Source organism: Pterocles gutturalis, unplaced genomic scaffold (assembly GCF_000699245.1).
Source record: "Pterocles gutturalis isolate BGI_N339 unplaced genomic scaffold, ASM69924v1 scaffold17851, whole genome shotgun sequence".
In the NCBI taxonomy this organism is placed as follows: Eukaryota; Metazoa; Chordata; class Aves; order Pterocliformes; family Pteroclidae; genus Pterocles; species Pterocles gutturalis.
In genome coordinates this window covers 1-13,565 of record NW_010105876.1, presented here as the reverse complement: position 1 = coordinate 13,565, position 13,565 = coordinate 1, and the positions used below count along the sequence as shown (strand labels likewise).

Below are 13,565 nucleotides of genomic sequence, written 5' to 3'. Positions count from 1 at the left end.
CAGTGTGAAATTGACCTAATTTAAAAAAAAAAAAAACCAAAAAAAACCAAAAAAAAAACAACAAAACCCCAAAACCACACAAACATATTTTCCAAAGTCCGCTGTCTCCAGCACCCCCATCTGCCCCAGACTGCCAGATACGTCTCTGAATGTGACTTTTCTGGACCGGCCCAGACCTCAGTCAGCTCTGAGCCCAGAGGAAAGTTCTGCAGCACAGGGAACAAGCAGGGGAAAACCCCATCTCTCTGAGGACGCCCTTATTTCTTTCATTTCTTCACTTGCACCCAAGGCTAGAAGGGGAATGGCCACAATATGTCACAACAGTTTCTATTACAGTGTGTTTCTGGAAAAGCCAGAAATATAAAGACAAACCTCAGGTAAATCTGGACCTGTTTTCCCCCTTCACTAATTATCTGAGACCCCCTGACAAACAAACCCCCACTAGCAGCAGGTCTGGAGTGCAGAGGCTCCAGGACAAGGCGTTGGGGACCGGTGCAGGACAGCATCACCCACCCTGGCGACACTCATTTTTGCCCTGTCTGAGGGCAGAATTCCCTGGAGCAGGGAAATGGGCTCCTCGGCTTCAGAGAAAACACCTAGAAACTTCTGAAAAACCACCTAGAAACTGCAGAAATTGTCAGCACATGGGTAAAGGGACCAAAGCCAAACAGACATAGGCTGACCAATGAGCGTGGCACCTATAGAGTGCCTCTGGGTACATCTAGAGTGTCTCTGGGTACTATAGGGTGCCTCCGGGTACCCACAGAGTACCCTTGGGAATCTATAGAGTACCTCTGGGAATATATAGACTACCTCTGGCCATCTATAGGGTGCCTCTGGGTACCTATAGAGTACCTCTGGGAATCTATAGAGTACTTCTGGGTACCTATAGTGTATAGCCACCCATACTATAGGGTGCCATGGGTATGGGGACCAAAGCCAAACAGACATAGGCTGACCAATGAGCGTGGCACTTATAGGGTGCCTCTGGGTACATCTAGAGTGCCTCCAGGTACTATAGGGTGCCTCTGGGTACCTATAGAGTACCTTTGGGAATCTATAGAATACCTCTGGGAATATATAGAGTACCTCTGGGCATCTATAGGGTGCCTCTGGGTACCCATAGAGTGCCTCTGGGTACATATAGGGTTCCTCTGGATACTATGGGGTGCCTCTGGGTACCTACAGATTGCCTCTAGGTACCTATAGAGTACCTCTGGGTACATACAGGATGTCTCTGGGTAACCTATAGGGTTCCTCTGAGTACTACAGGGTGCTGGTTCCAGGTTGAGGGACTCTGTCTGATGACACCCCCAGGCTGCCACTGCCCAAGGCTCCGTATCTCCTTGCGACCTGGAAAGGCTGCAGCGAGGGATCTCCTCCCTGGGAAAATCATCAAAGATGACAGGTTTCAGTGAAACACTTCAGCTTCTATCAAAACACTCTCCGTCACAGGGACAGGTTCCAGCAGACGCGCTGCTGCTGCGATCATCATCACTTTGCTGCTGGAATGCTCCCAGCCGCACGGGGGATGCCCAGGCAGTGGAACATCACAGCAAGTGAATGGTGAAAGAAAAACAGATGGGAATCCACTGCTGTTGACCCCAGCATCCCTCCCACTCTGACAGCCGCCCCGTTTTTTAAGCCGGGAGTGTATCTGGGGTGATATTTCTGAACTTTTCTCTGCAGTCACAAGAACCAGGGAGCAACCTGAAGAAGAACACGGATGCAGGGTCTGTGCCTGCAGCAAAATCTCGCGCTGGTGTGAAGCCTGAATTTGGCGATGCTTGACAACCACTCATCAGGCACATCATCTGACCGCAATTTCTTGTGTGCCTTGCTTTTATCTGCCACCTAATCATGTGCTTTAATTATTTAGCGAGGTCCCAATAACTGGTCCAGCACTCTCGGACAAACACAGCATCTGACAAGGGCAGTTCCTTTGCCTGGCTCTGCTCCCGTTTCAGAAGGGGACCCGCTGTCTCCAGCACCCCCATCTGCCCCAGACTGCCAGATACGTCTCTGAATGTGACTTTTCTGGACCGGCCCAGACCTCAGTCAGCTCTGAGCCCAGAGGAAAGTTCTGCAGCACAGGGAACAAGCAGGGGAAAACCCCATCTCTCTGAGGACGCCCTTATTCAATTGTATTTTCAAAGTCAGAGGAGCAGGGCTGGAACCATCCCCTATATGTTAAGCTCCTCTCTTTGCATGAGTTTCCTTCCTTCAGATTTAATTTTTTTTTTAATTCATTTTGGAAAATGCTGCTGCCACGAAAAATTTTAAGCAGACACTACTCATAGGAGCAGAGAGGGATTTTTGAAACAAGCCCTTTTCTCTGCAAGTGTCTGAGCCCCACAACAGCTTTTTGTCACCATACAACCACTTTGGTGGGTTGTTTCATTCCATCCCTTCCTAAACAAATGGCAACTCAAAACCACGGCATTCTTCTGAAAACCCAGCATCTGCCCTGAGCAATGTTTGGTCTCCTGTGCACTCCATCCCAGGCAGCTCTCCATCTCATCCTGCGCATTGGGCGAACTGGGTGCTGCCCTCCCACCTCAACCACACTCTTCACATCTTCCCTTACTAACTGTAGGAAAGTTTCCCTAAATCACATCCTAACAGCTGGAATGCACAGCAGGCAGCTGGACATCCAGGTCACAGGATAATCCAGGTGGGAGGAGGCTCCAGAGGTCCCTCAGAGCAGGGACCAGCCAGGTCACTCAGGGCTTTATCCACCTGAGTCTTGAAAACCACCACGGACTGAGACCAAACAACTTCTGAGGGCAACCTCTTCCCTGCCGGACTGTCCTCGGGGGAAGAAGCGCTGCGTGGGGCCCCGCAGAGCCTCTCCTGAGTCAGCTTGTGCCCCTGGCTCTAGTACTCCCACCACGTGACACCACAAAGGGTTTGGCTCCTTCTGAGATGCTTCAGCATGTGGAGATCTCCAAGTATTCCCCAGCTGAGCAGGGATCAGAACTTGAGGAACCCATCTGTATTGATTAAAGGGATGGACAGGTTTAGAGAAAACCTACAGAACGAGTGTAGAACAGGAGCTCTGCACCAAAGGGTGGAAATTCCAAACCAAAGGGTGGAAATTCCAAACCAAACTGTGAAAATTGTTATCTCAAAGTATTCCAAGCCTGCGGGATCCAGACATTTACTGAGGACTTTGAAGAGAAGTCTTGTTCCATTCTTCAAATGCCCAGCATGAGCCCTTCCCCTCAAATACAATGTGGGCAGGCCGGGCATTAAATAAACCAATGGGCAAATGTGTCGACCCACAGATTTTCCTTTCCCAACGAGGTTGGTCAATTTTGCAATGACATAATCTTGGCCAACAAGTGCCATTACACAGTGTTGTCTTTTTCCACAGAGAAAACCAGCTTCAGGACACCTCCAGGTCTATTTTCTTGTGCACGTGGAGCATCACATACACACACATCATAAAGTGGATCATTCTCTTGTTATTTTTCAAAGGGACAAAGACTACCTGAGCAATTATAATTCTGCTCATCTTACCCATATATTATGCTCTGATGTGATATAAAAAGTCTGATGCATGGTAGGCAAATCACTGCTCTTGAGCAGAGTCCACTGTTTGACCGGCAGCTGTCTGTGGCTTCTTCTGCAACGACAGACTTTCCACTACCTGTGTGCTGGCCACATGAAACTTTGGAAGGAAGGCTCCACTAAAGACAAAGATGTGTGTTTCTATTTAGAACTTGGTTTATCTCTCTAAAGTGAAAAAAATTAGCCATATGCACGATGAACAAAGAGGTACAATTACCCAAACCCAGCTCCCAAATTGCAAGGAAATGTGGACGCCTCTAACAAGAAAACAAGAGGGGAATGCTTTTTGAATCTCCCACCCCTGCACTACACTTAGGGAAGCCATGGAGAGTCTTCTGGAGGAGATCCCCAATGCCTTTGCAGGACTTTGTGTTCTACTGCCATCACTAAGCTCCAGTGTAAAGTTGGTGTAAAGTGCTGAGATGAAAACCAGTAAAGCATCCCCCACCAGAATTACCCAATGGAAATAGTGCTAAGGCTGCAAGAAGGGGAAGAAGCACACCACACTCCTCTTCAATGGCATCTGAGTCCCCAGGGAGCTTTCCTTTAACTCAGGAATTTGCACTTTCACATAAGGTCACACCTGAGGGTGTCAGGAGGGAAAAGGGCACTAAACACCTGCAATGCATGGCACTTCCTGCAGGCATTGTCTGCCCGGTATTTTGGGATTCCCTCTCCCTGCTGGGGCAACAGGGGACTGCGACACTGACTCCTCTGGTTAGGAAATGGACCCATGTGCTGCCCCACCGGAGTCAAACATGACAAAGCCATGTCCCCTGTCAGCCCAACACGGCAGACTCAGAGGCAATTGCTATGGCTTCCCCAGCAAAGAGCTCTAGTCTTTCAAATACACCCTGAAATCCCTAAGATCAATGCGCTCCTGCTCTCCCCACGCCCTCATAGGGAGGGACCCATGGGATGGGTGTTGAGCTCAGGCTGCAGAGCGGGGTATCCCCACCTTTCTGCCTGGACAGGAGAGTGGGCATCCCTGGGGTTATCCCACCTGGGTTTTATCTCTTTTGCTCACTCAAAGAGCCGTTTCAATTTCAGATCCCCGCAGGTGTCTGTGCAAGCCGCAGGGTGCTCTTTGCGAGGATGATGCTGATGCAGAGAGACATTAGCAAGACACATGGCTCCTGTCATGCCACATCCCCAGGAAACTCCCTGCCACCGCAGCCCCACTGTCACACAAAGTACCCGGTGTCACACAACACACACTGTTGTGACCATCACCATCCGACACGACATGTCACAACAAGGCAGGGAATTTCGTGCAGTCTCCAGAAGCTCATGCACAAAAACTGAAATGTTTGCAAGGGCGGGCAGAGCATCAAGGATGAAAATGGGAGGTGTTGGCCCAAGGAGCAGTGCTTTCTGCTGCTATTCAAAAAGAAAAGGCTTTCTACTCTTAAAAGCTGCTGCCTATCGCTGCTGTTTCTTGATTGGCACTGCAGGTGAAACCACTTTCCTCTCGCCCGCCATTGCCCGTCATCTCCATCCAGACCCTCAGGGACATTGCTCCTCCCTCGACACCCAATGCACAAAGCTCTTCACCCCATCCCACCTGTGGGTCCTCTCTGTACCACCATAATGTGAATAACCAACAGTCATGGTGAGGGTGAAAAGGAACAGGGGTCCTGCACAAAGTCCGACCTGCCAAAGGCTCAGCCTCCAGCAGCCAAGAGCAGGTCAGAGCTCAGAGTTCCCCGCAGCATCTGGGGGTCCTGGCAGATGGAGGAGCTCTACCCAACACCTCTGCAGGATAACCTCTTATATCCCCAGCAGCTGATGGCTCCCCATGAACCAGAGGCCGCGGTGGGGAACATCATGGGCTTTGTGCATTGAACCTCAAGCAGGGAAAATGAGAAAAAGTGCAATTGTGATCTCCAGAGAGCTGCTGCTCCTTCCCAGCGAAACGCCCCGGAGCACTGGTCCTCTCCAGTCTTCTTACCCTCTCTAATTTTTGCCATTATTTAAGGGTTTTACTCAGCAAGGAAAAATATTACCGGCCTGAGATCTCCTTCTGAGCAGCCTCTGACTCCCCACCAAAGACCCTCTCCCCATCTCTGCCTGTGTTAACTGCCCACCAGCAGAGACGGGCAGCACCCGGGGTGAGACCCTCTCCAACGGACACCCACACCCCCCAGGTTGCCAGCAGCATCCCCTCGTGGATCCACAGGCAAGTCCCAAAAACTCGGGGAATCAACAGAACAACTGCGGCAAAGCACCAGCATCACGTTCCACCCAGTGCCAAGACCACGGCACGGTCACCCGAGGGGGACAGCACCAAAATCCCCTCCAGCCCCCAGCTGGCTCCTACACCCAAACCCACATGCAGGGGCAATGGATCCCTGTCCCCCCACAGAGCACTGGAGCACCCAAAGGACCAGCAGGAGCCCCAAGTGGTATAAGCCCCTGTAGCCCCCTGCATGGGGCAGGGGTCCCTGCTGCCATCCCCCTGCCACCCTGCCCACCCAGACCCCGCGCCCTTTCCATTCAGCGAGGATATCGATCTGCTGGCAGCAATGGGCTGGATAATTAGCCAGGAATTAGGGTTTCCATTACAGCCAGGAGGCTGCCCCAGCTGATTTATCACCTGAATAATTTACTGTGATTGAAAGGAAATTAAAATGAACTCCATTTGACAACTGTGTGCTTTTATGGGCTTTAGTGAAGACTCAAAAGCCAAATTAATAGCCTGGTGTTGTTTAATAGTCTACTGAGAGTAAATATGGGGAGGTTTTTCCTCTCCTGATGTGAAATCTCTTAGGCTGGGTTTTAGAGTTGTGTTTTTTCTCCCCTCCCACTGATAAAGCCGCAGACAGGATCAGTGGAGGGTTCAGCTGGAAAAGGCGCAGCTGGAATAACCACTGAGCCGCCCCAGTGCTGCTCCTGCCCCCCCTGCCCACGCTGCCGGAAAAATGGGGGCAAGCAGGCAGCACCCACTGGCTGTCCCCAGCACCAGCACCAACACCGGCACCAGCACCAGCACCAGCACAGGAACCAGCACAGCCCATCCGGCTGCTCTCCATCTGCACCATGTGTCACACAAGCTATGGGTAGGGGCTTGCATTTGCACGCTCAAACCACTTCTGCAGGTGGCGGATCAAGAATGTATTTGGCTCAGGATGTGCAAATACAGCCTTGAGTTAGTGACATAATTTTCACCATTAACACAGAGTTTTGGGAAGATAGAAGCAAATGTTGGCTCTGCATTTCTCACTGCAAGTCTCCGGGTATTTTAAGAAGACCCTCAGCAGCCACTGGCCACCCAAAGGTAGAGTCCCTTAGGAAAAAACACTACTCAAATGGAAGAATGAGTCACCCTTTCTGGCTTTAACTGACTTTTTCTGACTTTTCTTTCATCTGACATGTTTCTGACTGTTCCCTGCTACTCCCAAAAATCAAACCCCAGTGTTATGTCCTTACTGTACCTCTCCACACTCTCAGGAGCTGCTGTGGACACACCATCCAACACAGCTCCGTACACTGAAAAACAAACTTCCATCTTTCTAAGACAGCAAATACTTGGTCAGAGAAAAGCAAAACTTGAAGATTTTCGAAAGGGCTTGTGCTCTGCTCTTGGTCAGTTCAGAGAACTTCTCCATTGCAACTCCCTCTAAAACAGAGGGCAATCGGGTTGTAACTGTGCAATTCTTCCAACTTTTTTCAATTTATTAGTATTTTTTTCAAATTCATTAGTTATCCTAATTTCACCTGCCTGGGTTTATCTCCAGATCCAGACTTACCCACACTGCATGTCACGAATACATACATCAGTACGTTTTTGCCTGGTTTCTCCCTAAGCCCAGAATATCTGCATTTTATCTAGAAACGAACACAAGAGCAGATATTCAGTTTAGTTCCAGCTAAAAGCAATAGGAAAGCACCAGCGAGGGCCTGGAAATTATCTGCCATTAGCGGCAAGCAGTTCTGTTCTAAGTCAGTGACCTACATAGCATTGAATCTGGTGACATCGTGTTATGCCTCATTATGGCCCTGATCTAAAGTCTATTGGAGTCAATAGAAATATTCCTCTTGGCTTCAACGAGTGTTCAACTTGGACCCATGTGTGAAGCTGAAAATACAAGGGAATCAATTTCTGTTGTGGACAGACACCCAGCATAGATAATTCTCCTCTTTATTCCCAGGAAATTAACGCACTGCCTCTCCCATCGAGCCAATCCCGCTGTATTTCCTTCATTCCACAAATTTCCACAGCAGAGGCATTAATCCTGCTCTCACAGCCGCCCAAGACACGTTGCTCTTCAAGCCCCACGCTTGACCCCTGCTCACCACAATGGGTCTTCCTGCCCCCATCCATCCTCCCATGCCCAAAACCCCTCAGCTCACTGCTGCTTCCCGAGTCTTGATCTCCAGAACATCTCCCATCCGTGCTTTCACCAGCGAAGGTGTTGGAGTCAGCAGCTGACACGATGATGCCGCGGGCTCGGCCAGCCTGGGACGGATTCACCAGGGAGCTGGAGAGAGCTGGCCATCCTTCTGCCTGCAATTGCAGGAAGGCAATGGAGGATGATTGGCCTCACCACCACACAGAGGGGATTGCACCATAAGTCCCTCAGTTGGACACTCCAGGCACTGGAAAACTATGTCACTTGGTGCAGCAGCGCTGTGCGTAGGAAGGACACAGGATGAGTGCCAGCTCTGGATGGTTCCAGCTGGGATGGAGTTAACTTTCTTCCCAGCAGCTGGTGTGAGGCTGTTTGGGTTTGTGCTGAGGAGAAGCTGATCACACACTGATGGGCAGAGCTGCTGCCAGGACAGTCAAGGACATTCCACATTCTCTGCTGTGCCCGTGTCTGCAGGGGCAGGAGAAGCTGGGAGGGAGCACAGCCCCAGTTCCCAGCCCAGGATTTGACCCTCAGGTTTAGGACTGAGACCAAACTGGCCAATGGTCTGTTCCACCCCATGCACGGCATGGCCAGGGTATAGTTGGGGCTCTGTCTGGAAGTGCTCTCTCTTGCTCTGGGTTCTTTCCCTCCAGGTCACCACTCTCTCAGCATCGTCTCAGTCTCTCAGACACTTGGGCTCTTATCTCCATTCAGGGATTGTGGTTTCGGGACTCTCCCTGCTCCAGGATTGTTAGCTGGGAATGAGCTGAGCCTTGGCCATCGGGTGGTTAGCAGTGTCACTGTGTGTCACTCATTTGTGTATTTGTATATATTACTGTTACTATTTCCAATATTATTGTAGTTTAGTTACTAGTTTGTTCCTCTCTCAACCCACAACTCTCTTTTCCCTTCACCCCTTTAACTCTCTCCCCATCCCTGGAGGGAGGAGGGTGAGCAAGCAGCTGTTGTGTAAAACAACAACACAGATGAAATCTGAATTGTCGGTGCAGCAACCACAATGGTGGGGTTTTGCCTGTGAGAGGGGCCAGGTGGGAGCATGGCGGTCTGCCATTGAGAGGAGAACAGGAGCTGCTGCCCCTCCAGGAGGCAGACGCTGGAAGGTGTCCCTTCTCTGGGACTTGAGGACGATGTGACATCCAAGCCATGGGCTCCATCCTGGCTGATGAAAGAGCTGCACAGCGCTGGTAGCCAGCAGCCATGAGCAGAACAACATGTCATTTAAAATATGCTGTGTGCATTTCAAAATCCATGCCCAGAAACATGTGAAATCAGTTTCCCATGAACATTTGCAGCCAGTGCAAATCGATCAAGGGCTGTTTGCAAAAAAAAAATTAGCACAAAAGGGCACAAACAGGAAAGGCATTCATTTTATACATGGATTCAGCTTTGCAGCAGGTTTCTGTCGGGGGGAGGTGAGCCAGGGTGCTTCTAGCATCACGAATTTATGCCTTGGTTACTCCCCCATAACATACTGATGAGAGGACTTGACTCCATTACGCTGCAGAGCTGCACTGGCGGGCATTAGGTGGCAAAATTAGGCACAGAATTGGAGATGCCTTAACTTGTGCCCCCCGCCACGCACACCGTCTGACACAGTGTTTAATTACGCAAACCCATGGTGGACCCCTGCCTCACCCAGTGCATGCAATGGGTGCTGTTTCTGAAGGATTGACTCTCTGATATTTTATTTTTCTGTCGTTGTCCAGCATTTGCCATCTCTATCAGTGTTGTACGAGCCCTTCCCCAAAGACAAGTGTTCGCTCCCTATGGGTCTCTGTATAGGAGGCAGAGTTTATAGCCGATGTGAAAACTCATATGATGCTTGTCAAGAGGACATGGTATTTTAAGGTGAGAAATAACTCATGAGTGTCCATTTATACAGGTGAACAGAGGGAAACATCAAAGATGGAAGAACAGAGGAAATAGACTGGAAGCACTCAAAGCAAGGGCTTTGGAAGCAATGAGCAAGCACTCCCACATCAACATGTCCACCTACATGAGGGGCCATGTACACCTTTCCAACAGGCAAGCCCAGATTTTGTCCAGAAAATGCACCAGGAGGACTTTCAGCAGCAGGAGCCAGAGTTCAGCCAGGGACTGAGCACACTGGGGCTGCAAACACTTTGCTATGCAGGTGGGACCTGTCCCCATGCCACAATTCACTGTGGACAAGGGACTGTGCCCAGCACACAGGAGGGACGAAGGCTTAGAGAGGAGACACAAAACAGGGAGAAAAAGGAGCATCTTTGTCTAGAGAGCAGAGATTCTTCCAGTGACACAGACAGAGCCCCTCTCAGGTGAACAGCACAAAGACATAAACAAGTTTTTCTGCCTAAATAAAATCGGTGATATTCAGCTGGCTGGTCCTGGACCAAGTTCCCAGTAAAACAGGTAAGCAGTGGGTAAGCAGCTCCTGCTAGACTCCTCCCCACACCTCGTCTCTATGGGGAGGAGCATCTTCCCCTTAAAGAAATAGCTCCGGACTCCATACATCCACTGCCAGCTCAGCTCCGAGAACATAGCTCCAGGCTCAGCCCAGTGCCAGGGGCAGGTCCTGGTTCACTGCAACAACCTACTGCAGGGACAACCCTGTTTTTCCAAGTCACATCACTAATGTTCTCGGTATTTTCTTTCTCATTGACTTCTTTGGCTTTGCTAATTTATGCAGGCAGCTTCTCCGCTTTGGTGAAGTGTCGTGACAGCTCTGCTTGACTCGCCAAAGAGATAAAACACGACCACTTCCGTAACCAGCGGAGTTCACACTGGATCCTCGTCAACCAGAGCTAGTCATATAGATCCCATGCATTCATATTGAAAGTTACACTTTACATGCCATCGAAAAGCAGAGGCCGACCCCAAAAAGCTGTCAGCCCTTACCCATGGTGTAGCCTTCTAAAAGGAAACAGCAATGTCCCAGCCTGTATAAAAGCGAACAATGACAAACTCCATTTGTAACTAAACCTACAAATGTCTAGGCAAGAACCTAGAAATGCCTAGAAACCTAGAAAAACCTAGAAATGCCTGCTAAGCACCTTTTGTACATCATAACATCACATTTCTCAGCATCTATCTGACTTCCCAGAGCCTGCAGAGAGTACCCCGTTAACGAGATCAATGGGGGCATATCTCCAGTCTCAACTCTCTGGCGGCATTCTAGTCGCTTACATGGACCCAGGGAGATCCTTGCTCCACCAACAGCAAATATCCCACATTCGACCATCAGGATAAAACTTCTGCAGCATCCTCCCTCAACTATCCTGTTCTTTCTATTAAACCAGAAAAAGTTTATCTCTGGATAAACGTTCACTGCTGGAGCTACAGTGACATGACTTGGAGTCAACACAGAAACAAAGAAAATATCCTCTTCCACCACTGCCCTCTTTGTAATGACTTTTTTTTGTGCATAAAAGCCAAAGAGGGATGAATCTAATGCCACACAACTCCTAAGTGACCAGCACTGAACTGCTGTCGGGAGGTGTGGGCGCAGTGCCTGTCCTCTCCAGGACATTCGGACGGGACATCCACCATCCAATGGCACATGAAGGCCATGTCACCTGCCAGAGTCACCGCTTGTTTGACCTTCCTAACAAGGGTTTAAAAGAAAAATCAAGTTGACCTCAGCATCTTCCCCATCTTCTTCCAGCATGACTTCAGATCTGCAGAACTTTGGAGCAAATACAATCCAGGGAAACCACAAAGTCAGCAGAAGCTGATGAAAAACAAACAGTTCTATGAATAAAATACCAAATTACAGATGTGAGCTTAAAGCCATGAGGAATTTCTACTCTACTATATGACTTTCAGCATAAGCAATTTTTCCAAAAATTTATATCAATACACAGTCCTTAACTGCAACCACGATGGTAGCAGGCTGCCATGAGATAATCTCCAGTGGCCCTCAAACGTTTAAATTCCTCCAAGGGGAATGAGGTTTGTCTGCAGTTTGAGAGTCGATCCAACTCACTAAAAAGCAGGTCTAACATTAAGAACACTGAAGATTAATGGCCAGGTACATCATTAAGTAGCGAGCTAGATCGATATCGGGACTGAGAGCAGTACATGCATTTCCACCTCCCTCCCAGCAGCTGAGTTAAAGGCTGCCGCCTAAGAAGAAGAACACAGAGAGATAGAGCTCATCAGTTTTATCATGTGCTTCTGTATTGTGCCTGCAAAAATGGAACTTTCCCAAAAGAATACTGCCAAGTCCTTCTCAAACACAGCACTAATCTGTAGGTGCAACTAATTTACCTCCACATACTAACTGGGTGTTTCTCTCAGCAAATGGGCCAATTACATGCCTAATAAGCCATTTCTGGACACAAAAATCTAATTTGTGTGCACAATCATGCTAACTATCAGCCAAAATTAGGCACTGAGTTTTGCAAGTCTTCTTCTTGTTACCTACACAGCCTTCTTTTGATCCAACAGAAGCACCAGAAGCTGTGATGCTCTTTAAGGACTCATTCAATGTAACTGGCCCAGATCGGGTGTCATTTCATACCCAAACACTTGCTGATGTTTACACAACAGGTGTCTTCCTTCATTTTTTAATACTCAGTCTTTTATGGCTAACATGCACTTGGCGCAAGGGCTTGATAAGACGCCTTTTCTCCGTGTCTTTCTACAGAGACTCTGAGAAGTGTTTGGTGATGCCCACCAAGCAGATCTCTGCCACCAGAAAGCACATCTGGAAAATAACAAATTATTGCAGTAGTACCTGCTCTGGTTTGATGGGCTCAGTTGTTGTGAAAATGTCGGAATAATGTTGCCTCTCGAAGACTCGATCCAACACTTCTAGCTGCTGCTGAGTGAAAAGGTCTCCTCGCATCTGTTTCCGAAGAAAATCTCTGCCTGGGAGAGAATGGCCATTTGGTACTGGAGATTCCTGAATACCTTTCAAAGAGGAGAAGGAAGACAGAGAATAAGTATGCATCGCAGTGACGAGACCTAAACAAAACTGTCTCATTTCATCCCTTGAATAGATGAAGGTACCAGTTTGGTGAGATTATGAGGCCTCTTTGAGCAGAGGTTACAAGGAAGACACATATGGCCAGAAGATGCTCTGACCACTCCTCCATTACAGCCAACCCTCAACACAATTTACCACCAGTGGTTTCACACATAACTTTAAAGGCAGGACAAAGGTTAACAGTCACATCTTTGTTCGCATCACTTTTACAACACCACCTGAGACGCTGTCTGGTTCATGGTCTGGATGCAGGAGGATGAGTACACCACCTGATGCTTGTCATGGTTTGACCGATCCAGCCAAATACCACACAGCCACTCACTCACCCTCCACCCTCCCAGGGACAGAGATAAGAATGGAAGGGGTGAAGGGAAAAGAGACTCGTGCGCTGAGAGAAGAACAATTTAATAACTAAACTACAATAATATTGAAAGTGATAATGATAATAATTATTATAATAGTAATACTATACAAAGATACAAATTATGAATGAGTGATACACTGTGATACTGCTCACTATGCAATGACCAAGGCTCAGCCCGTTCCTGACTAGTGATCCAGGAGAAGAGAAAGTCATGAAACCGCAATCCTGGAAAAGGGAGAAGAGCCCAAGAGTCCAATAAAGAGCTTCTGGACAGAGCCTCATCTAT

General features: G+C 48.8%; 1 protein-coding gene across 1 annotated transcript in view; it reads right to left on the bottom strand.

Annotated features, from left to right (window-relative positions):
- The window catches only part of LOC104472036 (paired box protein Pax-5-like), a gene marked incomplete at both ends in the record, with an annotated part of 21,023 nt that extends 8,184 nt beyond the window's left edge, over window positions 1-12,839 (bottom strand). The window contains one exon of the mRNA XM_010087569.1: window positions 12,664-12,839. Within this exon, the coding sequence (XP_010085871.1) occupies window positions 12,664-12,839 (176 nt within the window). The remainder of the gene's footprint in view (window positions 1-12,663) is intronic.
- Window positions 12,840-13,565: the final 726 nt, after the last annotated feature.